Genomic DNA, 13400 nt, shown 5'->3' on the forward strand with positions numbered 1-13400 from the left:
ACTCTTTATGCAGAATGGATCTTTACAAAGTTTCTTATTATACTGATTATTATATTATCCTGCTTTTATACTTGTAAGAGCATTACACTTTTTGATGTGGACCAAATTTAGATTTTTAAATTGCTGTGTAGATATATACTATTAGCATATTAGCATATTTATAAAGTAAAAAATAACTGTGTACTGAAAAGTTCAATATTTGCCTGAAATGTGGTGGAGTAAAAGTATAAAGTAAAATTAAATGGAAATACTCAAGTAAAGTACAAATATGCCTAAAAAGTACCTAAGTACAATACTTGAGTAAATGTTCTTAGTTACTTATAATCATAGACTGTGAAGGTTAAAATACTTCCATGAGGATTTTCCCAAAATAATACCCAAACCAAACAATTCTCGCAATATGGTGTTCACCAAAACATCTGCCAAAAGAAGATCTGTAATCAAAACGCTACTCAACTTTAGCAATTAAAAACTTAAACACGAGGTCCATTAAAATATAAACTAATAAAAAAAGATCTCTGCATGAAATGTTTTTATTAAAACATTTTACATTCATTACATCTCCAGAGGTGAGTGCACTTGGGTGTGTACTTACTTCACCACTACAAGGGGCACACATAAGCTACTTTCCTTTTTGGTGAAATTAAGAAACAAACAGAAAGCTTGGTGGTTTGAAATCATGCTTGAACCAAAACAGCTTTATGTTAATCTTGAGGTTGGTAATTTCACTACATCCACAGGAGTGACCATTTCAACCAGACTTCACCAAACTAAGCAAAACAAAAGGCTAATAAACAAAAAAAGCAAATTATGAAAAATAAACAAAATCCAACAAACAAACAAACGTAAGTCCTCTCACTCATTCACAATAATATAGTAAGTTAATTCACAAATGAAACTTTAACATAATTTCGACATAACTAACCTATCATTTTATCCTCAGAGCTGTAACATTTTTACAACCATAAAAAATAAAAACTTGAATAAAGGTGTATAGAAAATGCTTACATTGCAGATCTATCGTCCTAAAATATTGTTGTCGTTGTTAGTGTTTGTGCATTTGCCGTTAACCAAACATACGTTTCCTAGTTAAATATCTTGCGAGTATGAATATTGTTCCTTTGCCGCAAATGTTATATTACTATGAAAATACAAGTAGATATAAACCATACTTTTTTCAAATCATACATTATGAAAAGCAGAATTCATATCCTTCCAAATATCCATCGCTGTGTAGTAGCATTAACAAGCCTACAAAAGTGATTTGAGATACAATTCACTGATAAATTAGCAGGATGCATTGCTTCAAACACCAAACTTGTAAGTTTAACACATCAACTTAACTAAATGTTGACCTTTCTGATCAAAATGGAAGATGTTAGTTAGCCTAGATGTCAGTCAGAAAGCTGGAAATACTGAACATGTTAGGTACACATTAGCAGTGATGTGGAATATTTTCGCCAAAATGTGTAAGAAAAGAAAATGCCAAACTAAAACTCAAATTCTATCAAGCTATGGTTTCTGCAGTGATTTCTACCTCTTAAGCAAGGGTGTGAGCATAGTAACAGAACTAAACATTAAACATTTGCATTCTCATATTACTTTTAAAACACAAAAACAAACTGATTAAAGCCAAATGACACAAGCAAAAGCACTTGTGTTTTGTAACCGGCACCTGTCAGTGCAGAACCATGACGCAGAAAAAACAGCTTGCTGCAACCTGCACCAACTTCGAACAACAATCATTAGCTAAGTGGGAAAAGATTATCAATATGTCATTGAGCTCGAATCAGAAACCCGACTTCTTAACTTCACCCTTTTGTGCCAAATTTCCATTGAAGAGTCAATCTTTATTGTCACTTGTAATCTTGGATGAATCATTCATTTGTTTGACAGCAAACAGCTGAATTAAATGCATGGGGAAGTAAGAGCAGACATATATGTCCGCCCAATGAGTAACATGCCCTCCTAAGTGACAAGCAGATCACACAGTAGTTGCCTTAGGCACAGGTTTGGAATACAAGCAAAGTGTTGACAGGTGCTAACCTAAACCAGCACAAGATAAAACAAGACTTGTGTCTACCAACAACCTGAAACTTGAGAAAAAGTATGCCGTGTCACATAGTGAACATGTCTGTCCCATTCCTGACATATGGAGGTCACATAGGCAGTAAGTAGTCGTCTCGCTCCTCTGGCTCCTCTTCTAAAGGCCCCGTTGCCACTCCTCTGTAAGCGGGGGCTTCCTCACGATTTCCTGACCGGCACACAAAGTCACAACCATCCTGTATGGGGGGGTAAAGTTTATGAATTAAAACAAAATAAGTCACATGAGCCTGATCTTTTAAAAAGGGAACATTGGCCACATTTTATCTGGATTTTCAAAATTCTAAATTTTCAAAAACACACACACACACACACTTTGGATAAGTATTCACCTTATCCACATTGTAAATTGTTGCCTTCTTTAGAGTTATTAGTAATTCAAGATTAATTATTAAATTAAATGTGGTACATAAGATCAAATAAATAAAATAACTTTGACTTGATAATTTTGTTCACAACATTAGACGCGTCCTCTAATCTCTGATAGAATAGTGTTTTAACACTCCCGTACCTAATCTTGTTATCCTTTTCATTACAGAGCTGGGAAAATTGTGTATTGAGTAGATTCTGTCCGTGCACGTCCAATTTTGACTGACTTTAGTTCTAATGTTAATGTTCATTTGACTTCAACCCATAAATAATTATTTAAATTAACTCTAAATTTCACATGATGATGGATTAGTGTTCCACATTTTTTCCACAAATTTGTTTTACAATTAGGCCAAAGGTAAAGAGAGACATTGATGACCTTGTGTCCCTTTTGTTAGTACGTGGTTCCATTTTGTCTATGGCATTGGACGGCTTCACTAAAAGCCACCCAGTTCTGCCCTGATACAGTCCGGCTGAGTGCAGTCAAAGGGATGCTATGGCTGCTCTACATGACATTAATGGTTTGGTCCGAGAATGGACACCATTTCCTGCTCCCAGAGAGAATGACCCTCCTCAAACTGAACATTACAACCGTTGATACTGTCTCACATGGGTCTGCTCCCCCCCACCGAGCCATGAGCTGAAAGCATGACATCTGCTTTAAACACTTGGGAGCCTCCCTGTCACACCAGCACCAACCCTTGGGTCAGTCAGATGAGACTAACGGCTTCACTTAGGGTATTTGGTTCAGATACATGAATCTCGTTACCGCAGGGTGGGTTGTTTTTTAAGGCCATTCATACTGCAACGCAGAGGCTGCCTGTATGTTGGCGAGCTGGTAAAAGCCCCTACTATTGTTTCAAATAGGCCTAATGTCAGGGGCGTCTTATGGCGCATTTACACTGCGGGCCTCGCTCGGTTTGGTTAGGCCTTATTAGGCCCGGCTCACTTTAATGCTGCGCTCACATTACAGTTTAGGAACTGGGGTAGTTACTATAGTAACGCAGTGGCGGGGCGATCGGCTTTTTGGTGGGCGGAGCGACGCTGCATACAACTGCCTTGACGTCGTCTTCAATGCGACACAACTCACAAAACACACAACAACAATGGAGGATGTGGAAGCCATCGTGTCCTTGCTTCTTGGTATGTGGTTTTTTCTTCTTAGGTTCACTGTTTTCAAAAATGCTGCAAGGTTCACTGTTTTCAAAAATGCTGCAAGCGTCCATTAATATATGCGACACTAGGGATTAAGTCGCGCGAGAATTGTGACGATTCTCTCTGACCAATCAGCAGTCGTCACTAGTTTAGCATATTCCGCCCGGTTGTTGGCCTCGATAGAACCACGATTTAGTCGGGCCAGACAAAAGGTGAAAAAGTAGCCCCGGGCCAAAACTAGGCCAGGTGGAAGCGCAACACAAAAACGGGCCTCGCACGGCTCGGCACGCTTAAAGCGAGCTCCGCGCCGCAGTGTGAATGCGCCATTACTGTCTAGTTCTACATGTATTCACATTATATAGACGAGGTTTCCACCTGGTAAAACTAAAAGCTGCACGAAACTCAGGCTACAATACAACCATTCTGGTCTGCTCTAATGATTCAATTGATAGATTCTACATCAAAACAATTAGCTTGTATTGTTTCCAATGATAACGTCACCTTAAGTGGAGGACTGCAAACCTGTTTTCAAATGTAAGGTTTTGATTTTGTTTAACATTTTCAGTAATGACACCATCAGACACCCAATATCATTCATGCTATGCCATCAGTAATACGTCAGATGTTAAGAGAATTAAGCTTTACCTCCCAAATCAGATATGCTTTGTTCTTCAACAAATGTATCAATTTCCTGCATAATATGTTTCTCACAATAGTTTTTGTAAGCTGCTCACAGGTGATACTGAGTCTTCTTGATTAATAGATTGTAAACTATACCATGCTTAAATAGACTCCTAAGTTATTATTTCATATGTAACATATGTAAGAAAAGGGAGGGAAGAGTAAATGGTATTGAGTAATTTATTTTATATTGGGTAATTTATTTCTCAAACCTATGTTTTATGGAAGAGTAAATGTATTTCTGATAAACTAATCTTTTATCAAACGGTAAATGGTGAATTAATATAACATTTAGAATCATTGAGAAGGGGTTGTATCCACAGGGACTAGCTCACCTTTAACTTAAAATAACATTTCTCTGCTATGGACTGATGAGTATATGATTTTTGCATGTTAAATGACTAACACAAACCTTACATTTATGCATGTGCATTTGTCAGGAAGGCTCCCAAAGCAATCTGAGGGGCCTATCCTATTTTTGTAATTAAATGATAATGTGCTAATCCATTACTTTGAGTTGTCTTCACTCAGAAAAACATCCAATTAACCCAATAACTAGGACAGCTCTCAAGGCCAAGGGTCAGAGAGAGAGGGTCAAACTCTCCGGCTGCAGAGAGCACCCCCAGCCACGTGCAAGGAAGCGTGAGGTCGTTCAAGATGAGAGGGGACTCTTCTCTTCACCTTTCTGCTGTGAGAGGATTTCTCTTCACCTTTCTGCTAAGAGGGGATGCTTCTCTTCATCTTTCTGCTCGGTGGGTTCTAGCAGACAACCCTGCAGGACGAGCGAGGGTTTCAGAGGCTTCTATAATACAAGGTTCCATGTTTCTTGGAGGAGCAGATGTCTTCTTAACCTCTCCCATTGGGGGGGGACACCTGGATGCGCCACATGGAATACGCAGTTGCACTGCTCTCAAGCAGATAGCAGAAGGAATGCAGGCAGATGAGCCTCCGTTTCACTGGGGGATCATACAGGGCTCACTGAATGAGCCACACAAAAGCAGAGCAATTGGGGGGGGTTGAAATATGGCGCTCTGATGAAGAAGAGTTTGAGCCAATCAGCACCTTAGTGCTAATCTACAGTATCAGGATGCCTTTACACACCAGACACTCAGTGTCATAAAGAGAGGAGGAGAACGAGTCGGGAGGACATGTTCTTCCAGCTCTCGTACAAAGATAACATTTGAATTGAATGACCAGATGTTTACAGATGTACAATTAAGATTATGTTTTGATATTTGCAATGACCAGACATGTTTTGAATAGTGGTGATAAATATATTTTGTCAGATCAGATTACACTTTCGCACTAAACAAAATAAATAAATAAATATTCTCAGATAAGGTATTGAATAATAAGGTATTTCTACTATTATTACAGATGATGTTAATATCCTTAATTGTCCAGCAATCAGGCTTAACAACACTACTCTTTAATGCACAGACAGACCTAAAATGATGTTTCGAGAACTGGATTAATTTCAGTTTTGGCCCAAAACAAATATTTATAATATTTCATTTAACAATTATGTAGCATATTTGATCCTCTCATTAGAGAAGTATAATTTAAATAAATTGATATTCTAAATTCAACATTAGATAAACACAGAAGAACCATAAGTAGATGTTCAGGTAAGTATGGCTAATAAGTATCATTAATTGAGTTAGTTTGGTACAGATCAGTTGTAGCATTTACAAATGTATGAATCAAAGTTTTAGGAATGTTTAATCCTTCCTTTCCAGGTTTTTACAAAAGTCTTTGAATATTTGCCTAACTTTTCCTTTTCAGATTGTTAAACATTTTGAGAATTGTTTAAGATTTCCCTTCAGATTTTGAAATGACATAATGATTGATAGTTCAAGTAATGTAATTCTGTTATCATGCCATAGTCTCTTGATTTAAACTTAATGAAGATAAACGTAAATATAATCCTAAATAGTTGACACTGCAATTTTGCAGATTACAGATTGATTAGCTCACCAGTGGGAATCTCTTAAACCATAGTTCGATCTCTCATGATCCTGATTTATTGACGCCTTGACTAAATGTTTGCCTTCAAGTAAATATTTGAGCTGCAAGCTAGTCGATTTAGTAGAAAAGGAAATTAACTAATGAATAAATGAATAAATGATAAAAGGTATTTGTTTTAAAATGTTTATGTTATTATGTATCTGTGATTATATGTGATTATAACCCTATGTCCATTATCGTGCTTTTGAAAAGATGCTCCAAACACTGATGAGATCATTTTTATGATTGTGATTGACTGTTTCAATCTGAAATGTTTTATTAATGTGATTATTTGTAACATTGTGTAGAATGCTTACACCCTTTCTGAAGAACCTTATTTATTAGGGTATTGAACAAATTATTATTAGAATAGGTTGTTTAGGTTATCAAAATTGATAAAAAGAGAGGAACTGTTAGGGAATAATTTGCCTAGGTATTCAACCTTTGACACAGTTCATAATTTTCTCCTCTCACTGTCTCCTTTCTCATGGCATAGGTCTACGGCCTTGGGTATAGCTGTTAAGGAGGAGCAGTTTGGGCGCATTGTTGTTGCCAGTCTATGGCAGAGCACAAGCCGCCATGAGGTAGTTCACTGTTCAGAGACGAAGGTTCCCTGGCACACATTCTTTTCTATGGACGAGAGCTCTAGTTAGATTCAGGGTCCATAATGTTTACTCTCACTGATGAAGAATGTTGATTATTACACTCCGAACTAGTTAAAGCCTTGAGCTACAGAAAGAGTTCTTCAGAATTGGTTTGGCAACCGCTGTGTCAACTCGTGACACACCACCTGTCTTGTCAACTCTCCGGCCGATCAAAGCTCCAACTCTCCTCGTGTCTCTCTTGCGGCTTTCAGACCAGCGCTTTTCCCTTTCTAGCTCCGAGCTAGAGCTTTTCTGGTTCAGCTCCGGTTTCCCTTTTCTGCTCCCGCTCTGTTCACACCACTCAGAGCCGGGATGGTGCAGCCGCTGCTGCGTCATGACGTCACCGTTTACATCGCTGATTTGCTCCCCAACGGCGCTCACAACAACAACAACAACAACAACAACGGGGGACTGCGTCGGGTCGATGATCGGGTTGCTTTTAAAGCAAAGCCAGATTAAATTAAATAACGACTTCTCCAACCTTATAACTTTTCAACCTGTGCAGCCCATGTATGGATTCCATCCAATAGCTGCTATAATAAAAAACAAAACGTCTGCCTGCTCTCCACAATGATCAATAACAGTGAACGGGTGATCAAAGTAAGGTACAAATAAATAGAATCACACGAAGCCTGGTTAGTGTTGCCTGACTTTATAAAGTGTGTTTTTTTTTTATAAGTGTGTGGTTGCCTTCTAGTTACTTTACTCAGCGCGACTGCTTGTAGGCAGGCATGACGAGACTCTTCAGTCGACCCATGTTCAGGGGAGGTGGGTTTAGTTTCCTGCACGCCTCGACGTAAGAGAGACGTAAGCGGCGCCGCCTCTTAGCTCCGAAGCTCTTGCCTCGAGGCCGACAATTTTTTGGAGCTGGAAGTGAACCGGATTCCAGAGCTAAGAGGCGGCGCCGCTGCGGTGTGAACAGGAAAAAACGGTAATTTTCAGGCTCTAGCTCCGAGCCGGCGCTGAAAGGGGCATCAGAGTCCTGACTCTCCATTGCTACAGAAGTTTCCCTTACAGTGAGGGTAAATGAAGTCGATTGAAGAAACACGTTTCTCAACATGCTTAATTTATTGGGAAATCCACGTTTGCAACTGCAAGTACGTCATTTGACATGAATGCTACGTAGTTGGACGCAAGGAAGAACTGCATGCTATTTCAGTTTGGATTTCTTGTCTCTGTCTCCGTCCAGAAAGGGAGCATGAATGCACTTTAGGCCGCTTTGAAATATAACCATTTCCCCTTGCAATGCAGATTGGCTATGTTACTGACAGATGAATGTGCAAAGGATGTTATAGACAAGGATATATTTAACAGTGTTTTGGGTGACTAGGATATTCAGCCAAATGTATTCTAGCTGGATTATACGTCCATGTCTGCATTAGTTGTTAGACAAGGATATAGCCTGCAAAGCTGTAGAGGCAAAGGATACCTGAACGCAATGCATTCTGGGACATGTAGGCACATAAATATTCTCTCAGTCAATATAACACACAGTAAGAAATGTGTTGCTTCAATTGACTTCAAACTCCCCATAAAAAGGTGGCAAACTTTCCCTTTAATGACGTTATGTATCAATCATAGTAGGCTTACCGCTGTCATATTGCCAACCTCCAGCCAAAAAGCATAATTTGGGAATTGCTCCATTCCTTTGGCTCCAACAATCAGTCGCTGGTAGAGAAATCCTCCGAGGAGATACACAGAAAGAAGACAGAAACCACTGGAAGAAGAGAGGGCCTATAATTATTATTCATTCATAATATTACATGCTTTGACATAAGGGTTTTGTGTCATTACAGAGTGTATTTACGCACATGATGAGTATTATGGAGCCAGTGCTGAGGTGGGACTCAAGAGGGGGGCACACTGCACTGGAGTCCAGCTCAAACAGGTAGAAACAGTCCTCCTTCCTCTGCCTGACTTCCAGCGCCACCTTCATCTGGTCCTGGGTGTGAGATGGTAAAAGACACACAAAGGTAAATAGTCTATAGGTCTCACACAATAAAAAAAAAAGAAGAGAAATGGAGCTAACATTAGGCAATTTTCAGACCAATTGGTAGCGCTGTGAAAACAAAGGGTACTGCAGCAGTTGTAAAACACTGTGCCATAGCATAATTTATAAGTCTGTGTGGAGTATGTGTTTATGTTCTCCTTGATCATGTATCCAATGGATATCTAATAAATAGCCACCCCGATCCCGGCATTTGTGTTTTAAACATAGTGCAAAGCATTTCTCACATGTCTGGTGATGTACAAATTTGCATTTTTTTTACCGAACTTATTCCCCTGTTACAAGAGATCATGATCATGGCTTTTCTCATTTCCTTGGAGCAGTGGCCATCATAGCTTTCACCATTTCTGTAGAACAATATCACCCAGTCACCTGCAATGGCAGCAAAGTGTCAAAACAGAGAATGCAGACCTAAATCACCCAGAGAAATATGGTTTATCCCATGAGTAAACAAATCTTAAGCATTTTTGGTCATATGCAATTGTCCAACCTTCCAATTCACAAATGGTTAACATTTACACAGTCAGGATAAATAAGGGTGTAATTATTATGTTTTGGGACTTACTTCCTCCAATGACCTGTGTTGCATTATACATGCCAATCACTGTCGCTTTCATCTTCTTGGTTTCGAACTGAACAACTCCAGCTCCTTGAATCCCCCCCGCGTCCCCGCACAACTGGAACACATATGTGTAACTCTCACTTCCATTATTGGTCACTGCTGTAAAGCTGTCAACATGAGAAAACATTTAATAAACAATTAATAACATCTCAAACGGATTAATCAGTCCAAATGTTTCTAACATGATTGGTTTGTATATTTAAGAAGTTAAATGTTTGATTGATTACAGGCAATCCAACAAATAAAAAAAAGTCATATTGATGTTGCTTAATGTGTCGTTTTACAGTTGAGTCACTTCTTACTTTTTATGGGCGAGTGGCTCTATTCGATTGAGGACTTCCCGTTCTGAGGCAGACTCTGTTAACAGTTTACAGTTCTTTGTGCCGTTAGTGGCGTAGACCCCACTGCCACGGAGCACCAGCTGAACCACCAGGGTCCACACCAGGAAGGGCCCTCCATCGTGACTGTACACCACCTGGCAGATGTCCACATGAGAGAAATGATTGACATTTGTTATTATTCATTTGAAATAAGCTTTAGATAATATAAAATCTGAAAAAATGGAAACTCGACCATATGTTGCCATGCTTTATACTATAACACAGTAACATTATACTATAAATAGCAGTTTATTTAGTCAATCGACAGAAGATTGATAGGCAACCTTTTAAGAATCAGATGAAACATTGCAAGTTATTCTTCAATTACATTTGCAAAAGTATACTGCACGTATTTGTCATACCTTATATTTGACTAATGTTTACACTGTTTGTTTAATAGTACAAACTATTTGAATATATTATCGTGGGTTCTGGGAAATTAAAATAGCCATGTTACACGGCTTTATACAGACTGAACTACTTGGTTGGCATGGTCATTTATTTGTTTCCTGGACAAAAAACCAACACGGAAGAAATTGTTGTTTAATCCTGGACAAAAACGCCCTGTAGCATAGGAAAATTATAAACTGATCGTGTAATTGGGTAATTAGGTTGTAAATCGACATATTTTAGATAACGTCATGTGCATGCAAAATGTCTGTTGATGTGCGCATGAGGCAAACACTTTCCAGAGGAAACACAGTCCGTTACAAAGATGCCTCCGAAAATAAACAAAGTGTTACAGTGGCTACATAGTGCACCTACCTTCATGACTTCTTCTATTGTAAACAAGCGGGCACAGCTTCTTTGTTAGTTACAGCTTTGTTTAAACATGTAGCCAACGTTGATGAGCTTCCTCTCGCTAACGTCGCTTCCTGGTTCACTTAATAAAGCTGCTGTGTTGCTACGCAGAAAAGAATAAAGTAAATATGCATGAACTCATCACATCTAAAAGTAACGTGTTTAGCTGCACGCTTTTTCTTTCCTCGATATTAAACGCGCTTTTTCTCAAAAATGTGTGAAAGAAGGGCATCCAAGAGGCTAACGAGGTACACACAGCAGTAGTGCGGAAGTGAAACTAAACACAGGCGCACATGTGACCGTGCAAATGAAGCGCGACCAATGAGCTGCGGCTGATTCCTGCTCACACCCGCATCAGCTGACAGCAGACAGACACACAGAGCTGGGAACGGGAAGAGATAAGCATCGCATGATGTCTGTACATCATAGCATTGTATTAGTCGACGCTGCACAAAGCCAAACTACTGCAAATATTTAACCATCATGTAATACATTGCATCTCCAGATTATGGAAGCCATTAAGCGACTTGAAAATTCAATTAATTCCAAAATAGCATATCTATCTATCCAGGGCCGGCTCTAGACAATTTGCTGCACTAAGCGAGATTTTATCTCTCCAGTTTTAAACGATATCTTTGGTTTACTGTCCTATAGTATACGTTGGAATGATTTCAAACCTTTTTATCCCAATAATTATAAAGGAGAGCCTTGGAAATATGTGTTTGAGACCCACTGAGATAACTTAGACTAAAGTTAACTATCTAAACACTGAGAGAGTCCTTTACCTCACTGAGGTGTAGTTATCAGCTAGAGCAGCTAGCACCAGATTCTAATAACAACAGCACCGGTACCGGTGCACGCTCCCACGCTACTCGCCCTTTGGCTGTGAGCTGCGGGCGCCAGATAAGCCAACGTCCCCCATTTTCATCACTTACAGCGCCCATCGTACAAGGCAAATAAAAAGTGTAACCGGGGTGAAAAGGGTGTTACATTGACTTAATTATGAATATTGTTACATCAAGGCCGAAAATTAGGATGAGCACCAACGGTCAAACATTTTCTATCTATCTTACCTACCTACCTACCTACCTACTGAATATATAATACTATATATACTATGTTTTATACTAATATAGCTACTAATTGAATACATCCAAAATAATCCAGCACTATACACAAAAGTGAGATAAAATAGAGGAACGGGTAAGAAATTAAAGGTGGGGTAGGTAATTTTGAAAATTTGAAAATACACAGCCGGAAAAAATCTGCCACTTCCTTACAGAGCCCCTCCTCCAACACACACGAACGCGCACACGACCAATAAGGGCACGAGATAAGTTTGTGCACAGATTGAAGGCTGACAGGCAGGTAGGCCATCCAGTTATTTTAGCCAGGCCGGCTAAAATGATTGGTCGTGCTTTTTACAGTCGGCTTCCACAGATGACATTTTTTTATGGATTTTTTGTCAAAGCACTTAAAGTGGACCTATCATGCTATATTTGAATAATACAGTGTAGGACCATACCTAAATAAGGCATATTTATACTTTTTATTTTTCAAATTACCAAACAGATCATGCATTTTAGACATTCATCATTTCGCTCAATTTAACACTGTCTTTTCATGGGCTGATTCTGTGAGAACAGCACCATCTACAGGCCTGGCATATGTACTACAGCGTCTCCAGCGCTTTCGAACGGCAATGTCCGTGGCTGTCTCCTCCTGATTGGTGGAGTTGGTCCAATAGCCGTAGCGCCACTTCTGTGACGTCATAGAAGTGTACAGATCTGGATCAGTCTGTATCAGATCCGTTGCAGCCCCTTTTTAAGAGATTTGGGTATGGAGGAAAAATAGAGAGGGGTGTGTTTTCTGACACTTGGTGAGTTCCCTGGAACACCCGGGACACATATTCATGTATAAAAGACGTACAAAAGTGCATTTAGCATGATAGGTCACCTTTAAGATATTCATTGCCATCGGGATGTTAAGAGCATTCCATGGAATATAACATAAAGTGTATCTCGAGCCGGTTTCACAAACTACCTACCCCACCTTTAACAACGCTATTAATATTTCTCGGGGGGAACACAAGTATTTGTGGGGGATGTTGGCTTATCAGGCGCCTGCAGCTCACAGGCAAAGTGCGAGTGAGCGAGGGAGAGAGGGAGTGCACCGCCCGGTACCGGCGCTGTTGTTATTATAATCTGGTGCTAGCTGCTCTAACGGATATAAGAAGAAGATGTTTCTACAATAATGTGGAGGGAGAGTCCTCTCCAGTCAGACTGAGAGGCTCAGTGAGGTAAAGGACTGTTTAGATTTAGTCATTTTATCTCAGCGGTTCTCAAACGGTTTGATCACAATTTATATGAACAAATATTTCCAAGGCACTCCTTTATAATTATTGGGATGAACAGGTTTGAAATAATTTCAAAGTATACTATAGGACAGTAAACCAAAAATATAGTTTTAAACTGGAGAGATTAAGAAATATGCACGAGTAAATAAATGTTAATGGTCAAATAAGATAAAGAACAACAAAAATAAAATAAGTTACATTTATTTGTTATTGGCTATGGTAGGTGATTCGTTATGTTCACATACTTATTTGATTAATAAAATGTAAACCGATC

The 13400-nt window shown here is 39.2% G+C and overlaps 1 protein-coding gene across 1 annotated transcript; it reads right to left on the reverse strand.

The window, feature by feature from the left end:
• Positions 1–517: 517 nt before the first annotated feature.
• Positions 518–11112, reverse strand: m6pr (mannose-6-phosphate receptor (cation dependent)). Its single transcript, XM_079693427.1, has 7 exons — positions 10735–11112; positions 9892–10064; positions 9533–9696; positions 9230–9339; positions 8771–8901; positions 8550–8676; positions 518–2282 (listed from the first exon to the last, which is right to left on the reverse strand). Exons 1-7 carry the CDS (start codon positions 10738–10740, stop codon positions 2160–2162), a joined length of 834 nt encoding a protein of 277 aa, XP_079549553.1. The 5' UTR covers positions 10741–11112; the 3' UTR covers positions 518–2159.
• Positions 11113–13400: the final 2288 nt, after the last annotated feature.

The sequence above is a fragment of the Notothenia rossii genome (genome assembly GCF_949606895.1).
Source record: "Notothenia rossii genome assembly, chromosome: 7".
NCBI lineage: Eukaryota > Metazoa > Chordata > Actinopteri > Perciformes > Nototheniidae > Notothenia > Notothenia rossii.